Source organism: Arvicola amphibius, chromosome 11 (genome assembly GCF_903992535.2).
Source record: "Arvicola amphibius chromosome 11, mArvAmp1.2, whole genome shotgun sequence".
In the NCBI taxonomy this organism is placed as follows: domain Eukaryota; kingdom Metazoa; phylum Chordata; class Mammalia; order Rodentia; family Cricetidae; genus Arvicola; species Arvicola amphibius.
This window is the reverse complement of record NC_052057.2, coordinates 44,738,111-44,756,560: the sequence shown is the minus strand read 5'-3', so window position 1 is coordinate 44,756,560 and position 18,450 is coordinate 44,738,111. Positions and strand designations below refer to the sequence as shown.

At 41.2% G+C, this 18,450-nt stretch overlaps 1 protein-coding gene across 1 annotated transcript; it reads right to left on the bottom strand.

Moving 5' to 3' along the window:
* Positions 1-394: 394 nt before the first annotated feature.
* On the bottom strand, positions 395-18,146 carry LOC119826017 (C-type lectin domain family 4 member E-like). Its single transcript, XM_042055940.1, is given in 3 exon segments — positions 395-984; positions 987-1,076; positions 18,113-18,146. Coding segments are annotated over 3 exon segments (714 nt in total).
* Between the last annotated feature and the right edge of the window lie 304 nt (positions 18,147-18,450).

Genomic DNA, 18,450 nt, shown 5'->3' with positions numbered 1-18,450 from the left:
CCATATCCCAGGGAATGGCCCCATACCTGAGCATATATGGACAGCATGAATTGGAAGTTTGGATTATTAATTTTTTAAAAAAGACATGAAGTTGGGAGGAGCTATATTGTAGATTCTTTTTTTTCCATTTCCTCTTGCTGTATTTATTAGTGGATTACTCCACATGTTCTGAAAATAGTATTTGCAGGTTATGTTGAGATTATCAGTCAGTACCATGGATTTTAACAATGGGAACAAAAACCCTCACCTTTACTTATATTAGAGTAACACATACATATATGGTCCTTATAATCTATAATAGATATTTTCTCATGCTAGATTTTAGATTTTGGGTGTTGCTATACTCTTATTCCTCCTTATGCATTCAAATCATGTCTTTTGTGTTCATTTGCATTTAGTCCAAAGGATTTATTTCTGGCATTTCACAAATCCTAGGCATACTGTAAAAACACGGTATATCATTCCAATTCTTCCTGGGATTTCTAGAGTCCCTTATGGTGACACAGTCCTCCAGGTAAACTATATTGTTAGGCTCCCCAGCATCCCAGAAGCTCAGGGACTCTGTGAAAGGTGTGTCATCCACCCATTGCCACTGACCCTCCACCACTTGGTCTGTCAGTCCAATATAAAACTCTTTCCTCTTGGGTTTTGTCTTAAAAAGGAATTCCTGCTCTTCCAGTGTGTTGATAACCACCAGGTGAGCGCCCATTTCTGAGCAATTCTTTAAACTTGATGGCCAGGTCAGGGTGGTCGTAGAGAAAAAGTAACAACTGGACTGAAAACGTTTCCAGTTCAAAGGACAGCAGCTCCTGACAGAACCTGACGTGACACCAAAGCAGGAGAGCTCCTTCACAGTTTCATGGGACAGCAGCTTCTTCTGCTCGTCAATTTGACTGCTGCGATATGTTACAACACATCTGGTGATGAAACAGACACTGAGAAACAGGATGGAGGCCCAAGCCATGGTCCATGGAAGCACTTGGGATTCCTGAAGCATCCTCTCTCTGTGTGCTGGGAGGCAGACAATTTCGGTGAAAACACTTCTCTCTCTTCTCTGTCTTCCCTTCCTTCCTCCTCTCAGTTTAATAAGAGCCCGTGGAAAGTGAGTCTTGAAAGGTGACTTCTTCCCCTGTTTTGAACAGTACAACCCTGACAGATCCGATATAACAGAGTGTTCATGTGCTTTGTACAGTGAAGTCAGAGTTTCCCTTCTTGCACAAGGACAGGGAGTTCATTGGACAACATGCCACTTCTCACTCCAGACCACAGAAGAGGAAACGATGGGGTAGATGGCAAACACCAAGGTCCCTCACGGTCCTGACTTCCTTGCTCATGATCTTCCTCCTTTTGCTCCTCATCAGGTCCTTGGGAGCTCAGTCCGGTGCTCCAATGTGGGGCTCTGTCATTTTCTCCATCCAACACCAGGTGAAGGATCTATGGTGATGTGCAAGATATTCATGAGTATGGCAATAGGATCTGGACATTTCTGGCTCCCTCTCTTCAGCTGCCCAAGGAACTAGCTGGGGCATCTTCCTGGATACCTGGGAACCCTTCTAGAGTCAAGTCTCTGCCAACCCTAGAATGGCTCCCTTAATTAAGATATATAATTCCTTGTTCCCATATCCACCCTTCTTATATCCCAACCATCCTATTCCCCCAAGCTCTCCCCATCCTCCACTTCACACTTTTCTCTCCCCATCCCCCGTCCCCCATCCCCCCATCCCACCCCACCCCTAAGTTCCCATTTTTTTGTCCGGCAATCTTGTCTACTTCCAATATCCAGGAGGAAAACTATATGTTTTTCTTTGGATTAACCTTCTTATTTAGCTTCTCTAGGATCAGGAATTATAGGCTCGATGTCCTTTATTTATGGCTAGAAACCAATTATGAGTGAGTACATCCCATGTTCATCTTTTTGGGCCTGGGTTACCTCACTCAGGATAGTGTTTTCTATTTCCATCCATTTGCATGCAAAATTCAAGATGTCATGGTTTTTTACTGCCAAGTAGTACTATAATATGTATATATTCCACACTTTCTTCATCCATTCTTCCACCGAAGGGCATCTAGGTTGTTTCCAGGTTCTGGCTATTACAAATAATGCTGCTATAAACATAGTTGAACAAATGCTTTTGTAATATGGTTGGGCATCTCTTGGGTAAATTCCCAAGAGTGGGATTGCTGGGTCCTGGGGTAGGTTGATCCCGAATTTCCTGAGAAACCGCCACACTGCTTTCCAAAGTGGTTGCACAAGTTTGCATTCCCACCAGCAATGGATGAGTGTACCCCTTACCCCACAACCTCTCCAGCAAAGGCTATCATTGGTGTTTTTGATTTTAGCCAATCTGACAGGAGTAAGATGGTATCTCAATGTTGTTTTGATTTGCATTTCCCTGATAGCTAAGGAGGTTGAGCATGCCCTTAAGTGTCTTTTGGCCATTCGAACTTCTTCTGTTGAGAATTCTCTGTTCAGTTCAGTGCCCCATTTTTTAATTGGGTTAATTACCATTTTAAAGTCTAGTCTCTTGAGTTCCTTATATATTTTAGAGATCAAACCTTTGTCTGTTGCGGGGTTGGTGAAGATCTTTTCCCAGTCAGTAGGCTGCCTTTATGTTTTAGTGACAGTGTCCCTTGCTTTACAGAAGCTGCTCAGCTTCAGGAGGTCCCATTTATTCAATGTTGCCCTTTAATGTCTGTGCTGCTGGGGTTATACGTAGGAAACAGTCTCCTGTGCCCATATGTTGTAGAGTACTTCCCACTTTCTCCTCTAACAGGTTCAGTGTGTTCAGATTGATATTGAGGTCTTTAATCCATTTGGACTTGAGTTTTGTGCATGGTGATAGATATGGATCTACTTTCATTCTTCTACACGTTGACATCCAGTTATGCCAACACCATTTGTGGAAGATGCTTTCTTTCTTCCATTGTGTACTTTTAGCTCCTTTCTCAAAAATTAGGTGTTCATAGGTTTGTGGGTTAAGATCTGGGTCTTCTATTTGATTCCATTGGTCTACTTCTCTGTTTTTATGCCAGTACCAAGCTGTTTTCAATAATGTAGCTCTGTGATAGAGTTTGAAGTCAGGGATGGTAATGCCTCCAGAAGTTCCATTACTGTATGAGATTGTTTTGGCTATCCTGGGTTTCTTGTTCTTCCATATAAAGTTGATTATTGTCCTCTCAAGATCTGTGAAGAATTTTGATGGGACTTTTAAAGGGATTGCATTGAATCTATAGATTGCCTTTGGTAGAATTGCCATTTTTACTATGTTGATCCTCTCAATCCAAGAGCAAGGGAGATCCTTCCATTTTCTGGTATCCTCTTCAATTTCTTTCTTCAAAGACTTAAAGTTCTTGTCAAATAGATTTTTCACTTCCTTGGTTAGAGTTACCCCAAGATATTTTATGCTCTTTGTGGCTATTGTGAAAGGTGACACTTCTATTACTTCCTTCTCTGCTTCCTTATCCTTTGTGTATAGGAGGGCGACTGATTTCTTGGAGTTGATCTTGTATCCGGCCACATCACTAAAGGAGTTTATCAGCTGTAGGAGTTCTTTGGTGGAGTTTTTCGGGTCGCTTATGTACACTATCATATCATCTGCAAATAACGAAAGTTTAACTTCTTCCTTTCCAATTCGAATCCCCTTGATCCCCTTGTGTTGTCTTATTGCTATTGCTAAAACTTCAAGCACTATATTGAAGAGATAAGGAGAGAGTGGACAGCCTTGTCGTGTTCCTGAATTTAGTGGGATGGCCTTGAGTTTCTCTCCATTTAATTTGACATTAGCTGTTGGCTTGCTGTAAATAGCCTTTATTATATTTAGGAATGACCCTTGTATCCCTAATCTTTCCAAGACCTTTATCATAAAGGGGTGTTGAATTTTGTCAAATGCTTTTTCAGCATCTAATGAGATGATCATATATTTTTTTCCTTCAGTTTATTTATATGATGGATTACATTGATAGATTTTCATATGTTGAACCAGCCCTGCATCTCTGGGATGAAGCCTACTTAATCATAGTGGATAACTTTTCTAATGTGTTCTTGGATTCTGTTTGCCAGTATTTTATTGAGTATTTTTGCATCGATGTTCATGAGTGAGACTGGCCTGTAATTTTCTTTCTTGATTGAGTCTTTGTGTGGTTTAGGTATTTAGGCCCTCGGGTTGTGTTTTCTTCCTTGCCTCCATTTCAGTTTTCAAGTCTTGCACTGTTTCCATTATCTGTTTGATTATTTTTTCTTGGTTTCCTAGGATATCGTTTACGGATTTACTGGATTCTTTAAACTTTTTGTTATTCTTCTTGTCCATTTCTTTAAGGGAGTTTTTCACCTCCTGTTTAAGAGACTCTATTACTTTCATAAATTCAATTTTTCTACTTCTTCTTGATTAGTGTGTTCAAGTCCTCCTGTTGTAAGTTCACTGGGTTCTGGTGCGTTCATGTTGTTTTTCAAATTGTTGGAGGAATTCTTGCATTGGCGCCTGCCCATTTCTTCCTCTGAATAATCCCCTTTGGGTCTTCTTTTAGAAGTTCAATTCAACCCATTGAATTCAATTCACTCACCCCTATGAATGATGGATCTTCTGGTAGACAGTCAGGTCTCCTTGCTGGCCAAGCGGCTCGCTGACAAAGGGCCTACCTTGCTGCAGGCAGGCTATTGAAACCGGGCTATTGGAGATTCTTGAAGGGGATGTTGGAAGGAGATAATAGGGGATGGATATAATTCAAATACATTGCATAATGCATGTAATTTCCAAAGAATGAAAAAATGTCTTGACATTTGAAATACACCACTCCAAAGGGTGCCACCAAGGTGACCTTTGCTAAAGCAATGTGGAAAGACCCTGGCACTGGATTATGGAAAGAACCCAATTCTGTCTTAATACAGGGTTGAGGACATATTTGTGCTTTTTTCACAGAAAGAAAATAAAGCTTAATGAGATGACCTCATGTACAGCAGAAGGCCAGCCCTGATGACATCGCAGCTGCTGATGACTCCATAGAAGAAGCAGAAAGAGGTTTCTGAACCTATTCCTGACTTAATAAGATTGCTGAAGTCTGAGAAGGGAAGGAAGATCATGGTGACGGCGATTCCCAGCCTCTTGATGGACTTGCTCTGCAAACTTCCAGACCTAGTGAGTCCTGTTTACCTTGGAGCCATCCCCAAAATGCCAATTGAACATTTGACTATTTTATATTTGGGATACAAATTGCCAGTGAGATATTCAATCTGCTATTGAAATGTTAAAATATTGAAAGAACCTGAGAACTAAGACCTCAGGTTTCCCCTCTGGAAAAAAAGACTTGTTACAAAGAGTAACTGAAGCCCCTCTTCAGAGAAGAGGAGGGTAGCCTAAGGGTTTTTGCTACTGCTCAGAGACTGGAACTTAAAAGCAGCATCGCAATTAGACTCTCACCCATCACAGAAATCTTTTCTTGTATTTTGACTAGAGTGGATTTACGAGAATTGAGATTTGACAAATTGTGTGTTTATTATTAATATCTATGATAGACGTAGGGTACTGACCTGTTAACGTTTGTAACTACTTAAGTTCACTATAAGATGCTATTGATTAGAAAGATTAGAACTTATCCAAGGGAAGTTTAACATTGTCAGTGAGTTCTTGGATTTGACATGTTCAATAAGACAAATTTAGATCTTGATACAAGTAAAAACTGTTAATACACAGTCTAGTCCAATTAAAAAGGGCATTCCCACCCCGAAGATCCTCTACTCCTTTTATTAGGAAGATACCGCAGCCATAGGAGCATGTATATGGCAAAGCATCATCTGCTTGTGCATGGTTATCTTGTTATTGGTAAACTCTCTTATCAAAGAGTGGCTCAAAGACTCCGGGTTCCTAAAGATGTTTTTTTCCTTAGCCCTTTGCTTACAGAGGTTGTGGTGAGCGATGGGCAAGATCCTCTCCAAATCAGACACTTAAGACAATGGGCATGCGTGATTAGAATGCATGTACGGAAGACAGGAAAGTCTGAAAAACAGGAAAATGTTCACCTAAGACAGACAAGTCATCGGTTATGTTGCAGAAGCATGGGTTTTATTAAAATTAATAAAAGGAAAGAATATGTGGAGGCCAGAAATGTGAGCCTCTTCCACCTTGTCTGAAGGTCAGAGAGTTTGAGGTTGCTCAAAGTTGTTAACAACAAGTGCGGCTGCCCTTGACCTAGGGTGTGATTACTTGGTGTTTTGGACATTAAGATGGCCCATAGAGGTAGATCCTCTCCACTCTGACCAAAGGTCAGAGAATACAAGGTTACTTCTGCTCCTTTTGAATTAAGAGGTTTGACTTAGGGAGTAACTGCCTTCAGGATACTTGACCTAGGGTGGGTTCACTACCTAAACAACAGAATGCTTTTCTCAAGGATTAATGACTTGATGTCTCAAGTATTGAAACAAATTATTGTTCTAGGTGTCCTTTGTATCATGTTAAAGCAGTCTTTTTGCCTTCTCCCCTCTTTTGTATTGGGATATAATAGTGTATGGAAAATTAAACACAGATGATTTCAGTATTCACTGGAACTTTTTCCAAGTACTATCCTATGTTTTCTGTTTTATTATTTTCACTCATGCCTTCATTCTTATTACTTATTATTTTAATGCCCATGCCCCTACCCTTGTAAGTGGTACACTTACTGAAGCTGGTCTCCAACACTACCTAGCTCATATAAATACCTCATATGTTCCTTCTTGTTACCTTTAATTAGTTTATCTCATTAAAACCCAAGAACAGACACTTCCTGCTCTTCCTGCTGGGGTTATTCTCCCCGGATACTGCCTCTCTCTTCCTGTCCCTTCCCAGCTTGCACCCAGAATCCTCCCCTCCCCCCTGCCTCATCCTCCTGTCTTTGGGGCCACAAAATCCCACAGCTCAGCCTGTTTGGGCTCTGGGGACCTGGAATTGAGTGCACCCAGGCCGGTGGGAGGTCCCCTCCTTCATTTGACTGCCTGGGACAAGGTAGGCCTTTGTCTGAGAGCTGCTTGGCCTGCAAGGGGACCTGACAGTCTGCCAGAGGATCCATCATTCTTTGGGACACTGCAGTCCTGATGACGACTTCTGGAGATGCACTTTCATACCTCGCTGACCTCTCAACACAGTAGCACTAGTGATATTTTCTTAGTTGTTCTCAGGTGTCCTGCTCTAGTTCTAAGGCCATCCACCCAAAGGGGTCAGACTCTGGCCTCCAGGCAGGTCTGAGGATTCCTGTGGAGGGGTGCGGGCTCCTTCAGATTGTGCTGCCAGGTTTGCTGTGTGGTATTCCATCCCGCCCTGCCCCCACCTTGGCCCTTTTGTCTGGGCTGCAACCCTGGGCTGCCTGGAATCCCCGATCCTGTGCACTGACATTCCATCTGAACTGGTGAGTGAATGCGGACCCTGGGGCAACCTGCCCTGGAAGAGAGCACAGAACCCCCTACCCCCACGTCCCTCTGCAGGCTTGTGTCTGTTTCTCCCATCCCTGTGTCTCCCAAGCTTTGCCTAGTGTTCTCAGGTGTCCTCCTCCAGTTCTAAGGCCATCCACCCAAAGGTGTCAGACTCTGGCCTCCAGGCAGGTCTGAGGATTCCTGCGGAGGGGTGCGGGCTCCTTCAGATTGTGCTGCCAGGTTCGCTGTGTGGTATTCCACCAGTTCAGTTCCACCTGAACTGGTGTCCTGCTCCTGTTCTAAGGCCATCCACCCAGAGGAATCAGACTCTGGCCTCCAGGTCCTCCTCTGACACAGGGGAGATCCAACCAGTTTCAGTCACAGCAAAGATTGGTCTAGGACACCAAACGCCTCCGGGCTCCTTTTGAAGGAAGAGATGGGCAGGTGCCAATGCAGGAGCTCCTCCAACAACATGAAAGGCAACATGACATCACCACAATCCAGACATCCCGAAACAACAAGAATTGAACACCCTACCCCAGAAGATATAGAAGAATCCGACCTTAAACAGTACTTTATGAAAATAATAGAGGACCTTAAGCAGGAGGTAAAAAACTGCCATAAAGAAATGGAGTTGACAAACAAAAAGGTAGACGAAATAAATAAATCTCTCAAAGATACCCAAGAAAAAAAAGAAAAACAAGAAAAAGCAATCAAACAGGTAAGGGAAACAGTACAAGACCTGAAAAATGAAATGGAGGTATTGAAGAAAACACAATCTGAGGGACGACTGGAAATGGAAACTCTGAGTAAACGAACAGAAACTTCAGAGACAAGTATTTCCAACCGAATACAAGAGATGGAAGAAAGAATCTCGGACTCTGAAGATACTATAGAGGAAATAAACTCACAGATTAAAGAATTAAACAAATCTAACAAATTCTTAACACAAAACATTCAGGAAATCTGGGACACCATGAAAAGACCAAACCTAAGAATAATTGGGGTAGAAGAAGGAGAAGAATTACAACTCAAAGGCCCAGAAAACATATTCAACAAAATTATAGAAGAAAACTTCCCCAACCTAAAGAAGGATGTTCCTATGAAAGTACAAGAAGCCTACAGAACACCAAATAGACTGGATCAAAAGAAAGCATCCCCATGCCATATAATAATCAAAACACAAAACATACAGAATAAAGAACAGATATTAAGAGCTGCAAAGGAAAAAGGTCAAATAACATATAAAGGGAAACCTATCAGAATTACACCTGATTTCTCAATGGAAACCATGAAAGCCAGAAGAGCTTGGATAGATGTGCTACAGACACTAAGGGAACATGGATGCAAGCCTAGACTACTATACCCAGCAAAGCTTGCATTCACCATTGATGGAGAAAACAAGATATTCCAGGACAAAAACAGATTTAAACAATACGCAGCCACAAATCCAGCCTTGCAGAAAGTAATAGAAGGAAAATCACAAACCAAGGAGTCCAACAACGCCCACAATAACTCAGGCATCTAGCGACCCTTCACCAGCACAACTAGAAGAAGGGAAACACACAAACTCTACTACTAAAAATGACTGAAGTTAACAACCACTGGTCATTAATATCACTTAATATCAATGGACTCAATTCACCTATAAAAAGGCACAGGCTAAGAGACTGGATACGAAAACAGAATCCAACATTTTGCTGTTTACAAGAAACACACCTCAACCACAAAGACAGACACCTACTCAGAGTAAAGGGTTGGGAAAAGGTTTATCAAGCAAATGGCCCTAAGAAACAATCGGGTGTGGCCATACTAATTTCCAACAAAGTTGACTTCAAACTAAAATCAATCAGAAGAGATGGAAAGGGACACTTTATACTCATAACAGGAAAAATCCATCAGAATGAAGTCTCAATCCTGAATATCTATGCCCCTAATATAAAAGCTCCCACTTATGTAAAAGAAACACTTCTAGAACTCAAGGCAGTCATCAAACCATACACACTAATAGTTGGAGACTTCAACACTCCTCTCTCACCAATGGACAGGTCAATCAGACAGAAACCTAACAGAGAATTGAAAGACTTAATGGAGGTAATGAACCAAATGGACTTAACAGACATCTATAGAACATTCCACCCAAATAGGAAAGAATATACCTTCTTCTCTGCGGCTCATGGAACCTTTTCGAAAACTGACCATATACTTGGTAACAAAGCAAACTTCCACAGTTACAAAAAAATATTAGTAACCACCTGTGTCTTATCGGATCACCATGGATTAAAATTAGAATTCAACAACAATGCTACCCCCAGAAAGCCCACAAACTCATGGAAACTGAACAGTCAACTACTGACCCACACCCGGGTCAAGGAAGAAATAAAGAAGGAAATTAAAGTCTTTCTTGAATTTAATGAAAACAAAGACTCAACATACTCAAACCTATGGGACACAATGAAAGCAGTGCTAAGAGGAAAGTTCATAGCACTAAGTGCCCACTTAAAGAAAACGGAGAAAGCACTCATTGGTGACTTAACAGCACACCTGAAAGCTCTGGAAAAAAAAGAAGCAGACTCACCTAGGAGAAGTAGAAGACTGGAAATAATCAAACTGAGGGCAGAAATCAACAAAATAGAAACACAGAAAACAATCCAAAGAATCAATGAAACAAGAAGCTGGTTCTTGGAGAAAATCAACAAGATTGACAAACCCTTAGCCAAACTAATCAAACGGCAGAGGGAGAACATGCCAATTATTAAGATCAGAAATGAAAAGGGGAACATAACCACAGACACAGAGGAAATTCAGAGAATCATTAGATCTTACTACAAAAGCCTGTATGCCACAAAATTGGAAAATGTAAAAGAAATGGACAGTTTTTTAGATAAATACCATATACCAAAGTTAAACCAGGACCAGGTAAATGCTCTAAATCGTCCTGTCAGTCGGGAAGAATTAGAAACTGTTATCAGAAACCTCCCTACCAAAAAGAGCCCAGGACCAGATGGTTTCAATGCGGAATTCTACCAGAACTTCCAAGAAGACATAATACCTATACTCCTTAAGGTATTTCATAATATAGAAACACAAGAGTCACTGCCAAATTCCTTCTATGAAGCTACAGTTACCCTGATACCTAAACCACACAAAGACTCAACCAAGAAAGAGAATTACAGGCCAATCTCACTCATGAACATTGACGCAAAAATTCTCAATAAAATACTGGCAAACCGAATCCAAGAACACATTAGAAAAATTATCCATTACGATCAAGTAGGCTTCATCCCAGAGATGCAGGGCTGGTTCAACATACGAAAATCTATCAATGTAATCCATCATATAAATAAACTGAAGGAAAAAAACCATATGGTCATCTCATTAGATGCTGAAAAAGCATTTGACAAAATTCAGCACCCTTTTATGATAAAAGTTTTGGAGAGATTAGGGATACAAGGGTCATTCCTAAATATAATAAAAGCTATTTACAGCAAGCCGACAGCTAACATCAAATTAAACGGAGAGAAACTCAAGGCTATCCCACTAAATTCAGGAACACGACAAGGCTGTCCACTCTCTCCTTATCTCTTCAATATAGTGCTTGAATTTCTAGCAATAGCAATAAGACAACATAAGGGAATCAAGGGGATTCAATTTGGAAAGGAAGAAGTTAAACTTTCATTATTTGCAGATGATATGATAGTATACATAAGCGACCCCAAAAACTCCACCAAAGAACTCCTACAGCTGATAAACTCCTTCAGTAACGTGGCAGGTTACAAGATCAACTCCAAAAAATCAGTCGCCCTCCTATACACAAAGGATAAGGAAGCAGAGAGGGAAATCAGAGAAGTATCACCTTTCACAATAGCCACAAATAGCATAAGATATCTGGGAGTATCTCTAACCAAGGAAGTGAAGGATTTATTTGACAAGAACTTTAAGTCTTTGAAGAAAGAAATTGAAGAGAATACCAGAAAATGGAAGGATCTCCCCTGCTCATGGATTGGGAGGATCAACATAGTAAAAATGGCAATTCTACCAAAAGCAATCTATAGATTCAATGCAATCCCAATCAAGGTCCCATTAAAATTCTTCACAGAGATTGAGAGGACAATAATCAACTTTATATGGAAAAACAAGAAACCCAGGATAGCCAAAAAAATCTTATACAATAAAGGTACTTCTGGAGGCATTACCATCCCTGACTTCAAACTCTATTACAAAGCTACAGTATTGAAAACAGCTTGGTATTGGCATAAAAACAGAGAAGTTGACCAATGGAATCGTATAGAAGACCCGGATCTTACACGACAAACCTACGAACACCTGATTTTTGATAAAGGAGCTAAAAGCACACAATGGAAGAAAGAAAGCATCTTCAACAAATGGTGCTGGCATAACTGGATGTCAACCTGTAGAAGAATGAAAGTAGATATGTGTCTATCACCATGCACAAAACTCAAGTCCAAATGGATTAAAGACATCAATATTAATCTGAACACATTGAGCTTGATAGAGGAGAAAGTGGGAAGTACTCTACAACAAATGGGCACAGGGAACCGTTTCCTGCGCATAACCCCAGCTGCACAGACATTAAGGGCAACATTGAATAAATGGGACCTCCTGAAGTTGAGCAGCTTCTGTAAAGCAAAGGACATTGTCACTAAGACACAAAGACAGCCTACTGACTGGGAAAAGATCTTCACCAACCCTGCAACTGACAAAGGTCTGATCTCTAAAATATATAAGGAACTCAAGAGACTAGACGGTAAAATGCCAATTAACCCAATTAAAAATTGGGGCGCTGAACTGAACAGAGAATTCTCAACAGAAGAAGTTCGAATGGCCAAAAGACACTTAAGGTCATGCTCAACCTCCCTAGCTATCAGGGAAATGCAAATCAAAACAACTTTGAGATATCATCTTACACCTGTCAGATTGGCTAAAATCCAAAACACCAATAATAACCTTTGCTGGAGAGGTTGTGGGGTAAGGGGTACACTCATCCATTGCTGGTGGGAATGCAAACTTGTGCAACCACTTTGGAAAGCAGTGTGGCGGTTTCTCAGGAAATTCGGGATCAACCTACCCCAGGACCCAGCAATTCCAGTATTGGGAATCTATCCAAGAGATGCCCAATCATACAACAAAAGCATATGCTCATCTATGTTCATAGCAGCATTATTTGTAATAGCCAGATCCTGGAAACAACCTAGATGCCCTTCAGTGGAAGAATGGATGAAGAAACTGTGGAATATATACATGCTAGAATACTACTCAGCGGTAAAAAACAATGACATCTTGAATTTTGCAGGCAAATGGATGGAAATAGAAAACACTATTCTGAGTGAGGTAACCCAGACCCAAAAAGATGAACTTGGGATGTACTCACTCATAATCGGTTTCTAGCCATAATTAAAGGACATTGAGCCTATAAATTTGGGATCCTTGAGAAGATAATAAGAAGGTGAACTCCCAAAAAAGATATAGTAATCCTCCTGGATATGGGACGTAGACACGATCGCCAGGCAAAATTGGGAACTTGAGGGTTGGGCGAGACTGGGCCAAGGGAAGATGGGGAGAGAAAAATGTGAAGGGGAGAATGGGGGGAGCTCGGAGGAATGGGATGCTTGGAATATAGGAAGGGTGGATATGGGAGCAGGGAATCATATATCTTAATTTAAGGAGCTACCTGAGGGTTGTCAAGAGACTTGACCCTAGAGAGGTTCCCAGGTTTTCAGGGAGACGCCCCCAGTTAGTTCCTTGGGCAGCTGAGGAGAGGGAGCCTGAAAAGGCCAGTTCCTATAGCCATACTGATGAATTTCTTGCATATCACCATAGAACCTCCACCTGACGATAGATGAAGAAAATGACAGAGCCCCACATTGGAGCACCGGACTGAGCTCCCAAGGTCCTGATGAGGAGCAGAAGGAGGGAGAACATGAGAAAGAAAGTCAGGACCGTGAGGGAACCTCCAGCTGGCGACAGATGGGGAAGGTGACTGAGCCCCACATTGGAGCACTGAACTGAGCTCCCAAGGTCCTGATGAGGAGCAGAAGGAGCGAGAACATGAGGGAGAATGTCAGGAACGTGAGGGGTGCGTTCACTCATGGAGACGGTGGGACAGAACTAAAGGGAGATCACCAACTCCAGTTGGAATGGGACTGATGGATCATGCGACCAAACCCGTCTCTCTGAATGTGGCCAACAGGGGGGCTGACTGAGAAGCAAAGGACATTGGCGCTGGGCTCTGATTCTTCTACATGGACGGGCTCTGTGGGAGCCTTCTCAGCTTGGTCGATCGCCTTCCTGGACCTGGGGGGAGCTGCGAGGACCTTGGACTTGGCATGGAGTGGGGAACCCTGATGGCTCCTTGGCCTTGAGAGGGAGGGAGGGGAGGTATGGGTGGAGGGAAGGGGAGGGAAGGGGGAGAAGGAGGGGCGGGAAGGGGGAGAAGGAGGGGCGGGAAGGGGGAGGAGGAGCAGAGGGAGGGGGAGGAGGAGGGAAGGAGATGGACATTTTTAAATATAAAAAAAAATAAACCATGAGAAAAAAAAAGAAAAAAGGAAAAAAAGCATATTTAAAAAAAAAAAGAAAAAAGAAAAACTTCCAATAAATCTCTATCCAAAAGATAAAAAAAAAATAAAACCCAAGAACAAATTGGTTAGATGCCTAGAGCAAATGCTTTTGGCTCCACAATAGAAAACTCAATACAGAAACATTCACAAATGATAGTCATCTGAATAAGAGACAAGAGAATATGATTACTATTATTCATGAACTTTCTTCATTTTCTATTCATACAGCATATTTCTTTCTTCTCTAACTATTAATATACTGATGGCATTAGAGGACTGTAGCAATTAAAATAACCAAACCTTCATATTTACATTTTTTATCTCAACAAAGAAAATAGAAACAACAATGACATGAATAAAAAGTATTAGAAATTAAAAGCAGAAAATAAATACAGATATGGTAATGACCAACACAACAAATAACATTGTATTGCTTTCTTTATAAACAAGCAGACTTTTAAAAATGTCTCAGGGAACATCCAATTCAGAGGCATTAACTGTGTTCACCAGTGTTAGCTCTGGGACCCAGGGCAGCCTGGGCATAAACGGAGCCCAGGCTGCACAGCTGCCATGGCAGGCTGCACCAGGTTCCAGGGAAAGCCATAAGCTGACATCACCCAGGGAGAGCCAACAACTAAAGGGAAGTATCTGACATTCAACCATTAGATAAGATTAGGTAAGATCACCAGTAATCCTGAGCCCAGGACTCACCTAGTGTCCTTTTTCCAAGACCCCTAGACAAATATCAGCCAATCAACGTCATGAACCCTGGAAATCCCCTCACCCCAACTGGTCTTGGCACTCTGTGCTTTCAACCACTGCATCAGACAGACTGAGAGTCCAAGCTTAAGCTTGAATACAGGCTCTTTGCTTTTACACACAGGACTCAGTCTGCTAGTTGGGTTTTGGGGGACTCCATGATCTGTGCATATTTCTGTTACTTAAAGATAGATGAGGCCCTATAAAAGGATTGCTCAGGCATTGTGAGCTGAGAGATATGTCATTCTTGGGCAGAAGCATTTAATTTTCAACGGTGTGCTTTCTGTTACTCTCAGCTTATGAACAGCAATGGTAGAAAATTACACTAAATCCCAGGAGACTAAATGAGTAGAACCACTACTTTCCTGCACTGGGCATGTAACAGGAAGCTGGTGTTGCCACTTCCTAACCTGTCTTGGTCAAATGGTTCTTAAAAATTAAAGACAGTAAAATACTAACTAGATGTTTTCTCATTGCACAAACCCCATACCCAAGATATCTCACAGATAAGTTTTCTCCTGATATTCTAATATTTCTGTTGAACATAAACCTTAAAGAATGTTAATATGGGCAGGACTCCTCAATTTTTTAATTTTATTCTGTAAGGTACATCTAACTGTATGTAATTTCTCTGAATAATTATCCCCAATTCTTTCCCATCTTAGAATTTCTTCATTCTCTAGTAGTTCAGTCTCCTATGGTTTGGATGTAGTTTGCCATCCAATGGTTCCTGTGTTAGAAGCTTTGGCTTTTTAGTGTGGTATGTTAGGATGTGGTAGCATCTTTAAGAAGTGGAGTATAGTTTGCAGTTATAAAGTCTTTGGAAGCATTTCTCTTAGAAGGAGCTTCCAACTTAAAGGAACCCTAGTTAGTTCCTGTGAGTTATTTTGAAAAACATAAGTAGGGACTGAAGAGATAGCTCATCAAGAGCAATTGTTGTTCTTTTAGAAGACCCAGGTTCAGTTTCCAGAACCCATACCAGGAGACTCATAGTTATCTGTAACTCCAGTTCTAGGGTTCCAAAGCCTTCTTCTGATCTCCACAGGCAAGTGCATGAATATGGTTCACAAACAGATAGCAGGCGTTCACATATATACATAAGAAGGAGAGAGCAAGGAAAGACATATCTTGATAGAGGGAGCCATTATGGGGTTAGCAAGAAATCTGGCACTAGGGAAATCCCCCAGAATCCATAAGGACGACTTGAGCTAAGACTCCTAGCAATAGTGGAGATGGTGCCTGAACTGGCCTTCCCTTGTAATCAGATTGATGACTACCTTATCTCTCATCATAGAACCTTCATACAGTAACTGATGGAAGCAGATGCAGAGATTCACAGCTAAGCACTGGGCTGAACCCCTGGAGTCCAGTCTGAGAGAGGGAGGAGCGATAACATGAGCAAAGAGGTCAAGGCCATGATTGGGATACCCACAGAAACAGGTGGCCCGAGTTAATGGGAGCTCACTGATTCCAGACTGATAGCTGAAGAACATGCATAGGACCTAACTAGGCCCTCTGAATGTGGGTGGCAGTTGTGGGGCATCGGCAGTTTGTGGAGCCACTAGCAGTAGGACCAGTATGTATCCCAGGTGCATGAACTGGCTTTTTGGAGCCCATTCCCTAAGGAAGGATACCTTGTTCAACCTAGATACAGGGGAGAGGGTCTCTGTCCTGCCTCAAGTGATGTGACAGACTTTGTTGACTCCCCATAGGAGGCCTCACCCTCTCTGAGTAGTAAACGGGTGTGGGGTAGAGAAAAGGTGGGGGAGAAGGAGGAGGGGAACTTGGATTGGTGTTGTCTGAGGTTTTCTGTCCTGCCCAGTTCCCACAGTTGTTAAGTCCCAAAGAAATCACACAGAGGTCTACATCAGTTATAAACTGATTGACCCATTAGCTCAGGCTTCCTATTAACTCTTATAACTTATATTAGCCCATTATTCTTGTCTATGTTAGGCATGTGACTCGGTACCTTTTTCAGCAAGGCAGTCACATCGTGCTTTCTTCTGTGGCTAGGCCAGGACTGTGGACCAAGCTTTCCTCTTCCCAGAATTCTACTGTTCTCTTTGACCCACCTCTACTTCCTGTCTGGTTGTCCACCTATATACTTCCTGCCCAGCTACTGAACAATCAGCATTTATTTAAAATATAATTGATAGAATACAGACAATTGCCCCACACCAGATTGATATGTAAAAGAAAAAAGATTGTTTAAAAAAATAAAATAAAAAAACAAGACAAGATCATCTTTGCGTTCTTGCTTCTAGTCAGTCACTCTGAACTGGCTGACCCTTCCTGGCCATACACAATTACTTCTCTTAACTCCTTAGCTTTCCCTAAGGGGACACATTTATTTTAAAATTGTAAACGCTCACTTCATTTCTCTCTCTACACCAATATTGTATGCTTCCTCTCAGCACTTGGTGTTCTCTGTCTCAGAGTGTGCTCCATGGCTTTTCACATGGTTTCATGTTATTTTCACAGCTGCTGGAGTACTGACCATCACTTTGTCAATAGATAGTTATTGATGAAGACCTGCAACAAGAAATCACAGACAGTTACAGAACAGTCTTTCTCCTAAGGAAAACCAAAAGTATTCTAAATGAAGATTTCGTGAAGAAAAATTTACACTATGTTAAAATTGTGTTTATTCCCACAACTTCAGAAGTAGGGCTTTAAAACATAAATATAATTCACCATATTTGCAAGAAAAAATTTCAAGATGAGATAGGTGACCCTCTATATAGAAGAAGGAAAGCATTTGACGGAATTTAACAATACTTACAGTATACATAAAATCCTTTTTACGGCTAAGACTAGAAGAATCCTCATAAATTCCACTGTAAGTTAGAAAAGATGTGTCAAGGAAAACAGTCAATAGTGCTGAAAACTAATAACCAAGCCATCTGTACTGCTTTTCCTCAACAATGTACTGCAAACCTAAGATTATTAAATACTATGTGTGTCATATCATGTAGATGAAAAGTAAGGACCAAATGCTGTGATTAGCTGATCATATTGTCAATATTAGTGGGTTTTTTTTTGTTTTTCAAGACAGGGTTTCCCTGTAGTTTCTAGAGCCTGTCCTGGAACTAGCTCTTGTAGACCAGGCTGGCCTCGAACTCAGAGATCTGCCTGACTCTGCCTCCCAAGTGCTGGGATTAAAGGCGTGCGCCACCACCGCCCAGCAATATTAGTGTTTTTAACCTAACCACAAGAAAAGACATTCTCTCAAAACTGCCAGTCTGATATTTTAGAAAAAATAAGAGGTGGACTAATAGAGAAACTAAGGATATACAATACAAAACATAATTTTTATTATTAGATTCAGCATATGCATTCCCTTGTTCTGTCAGCTTCATAAAAATATTTCCCAACTCTCAGTCAAAATTTATCTTACCCAGAGCATCACTAAATTCTCCAGTAATGGGCATTGACTCCTGAATCACATATTGAATAATATTCATTTACATAAGAACCTCCCCACAAAATATTTACATTAAATTCTCAGAATTAATAAAGGCTTTGGCAGACTAGCTATGTGTAAGATCACACCTCAAAAAAATTAATTACATGACTTACAAATGAGTAAAAATATGTCTGGGACACTGAATATTTATTTGAAATATATTAAAGAAGAATTAAGTAAAAAGGAAATCTAATGTTTATTTATAGATGAAAAACATCTTATAATGTGAGCATTATTGAGGGTGATTCCCCAAGCTCTCTCAGGGTTCA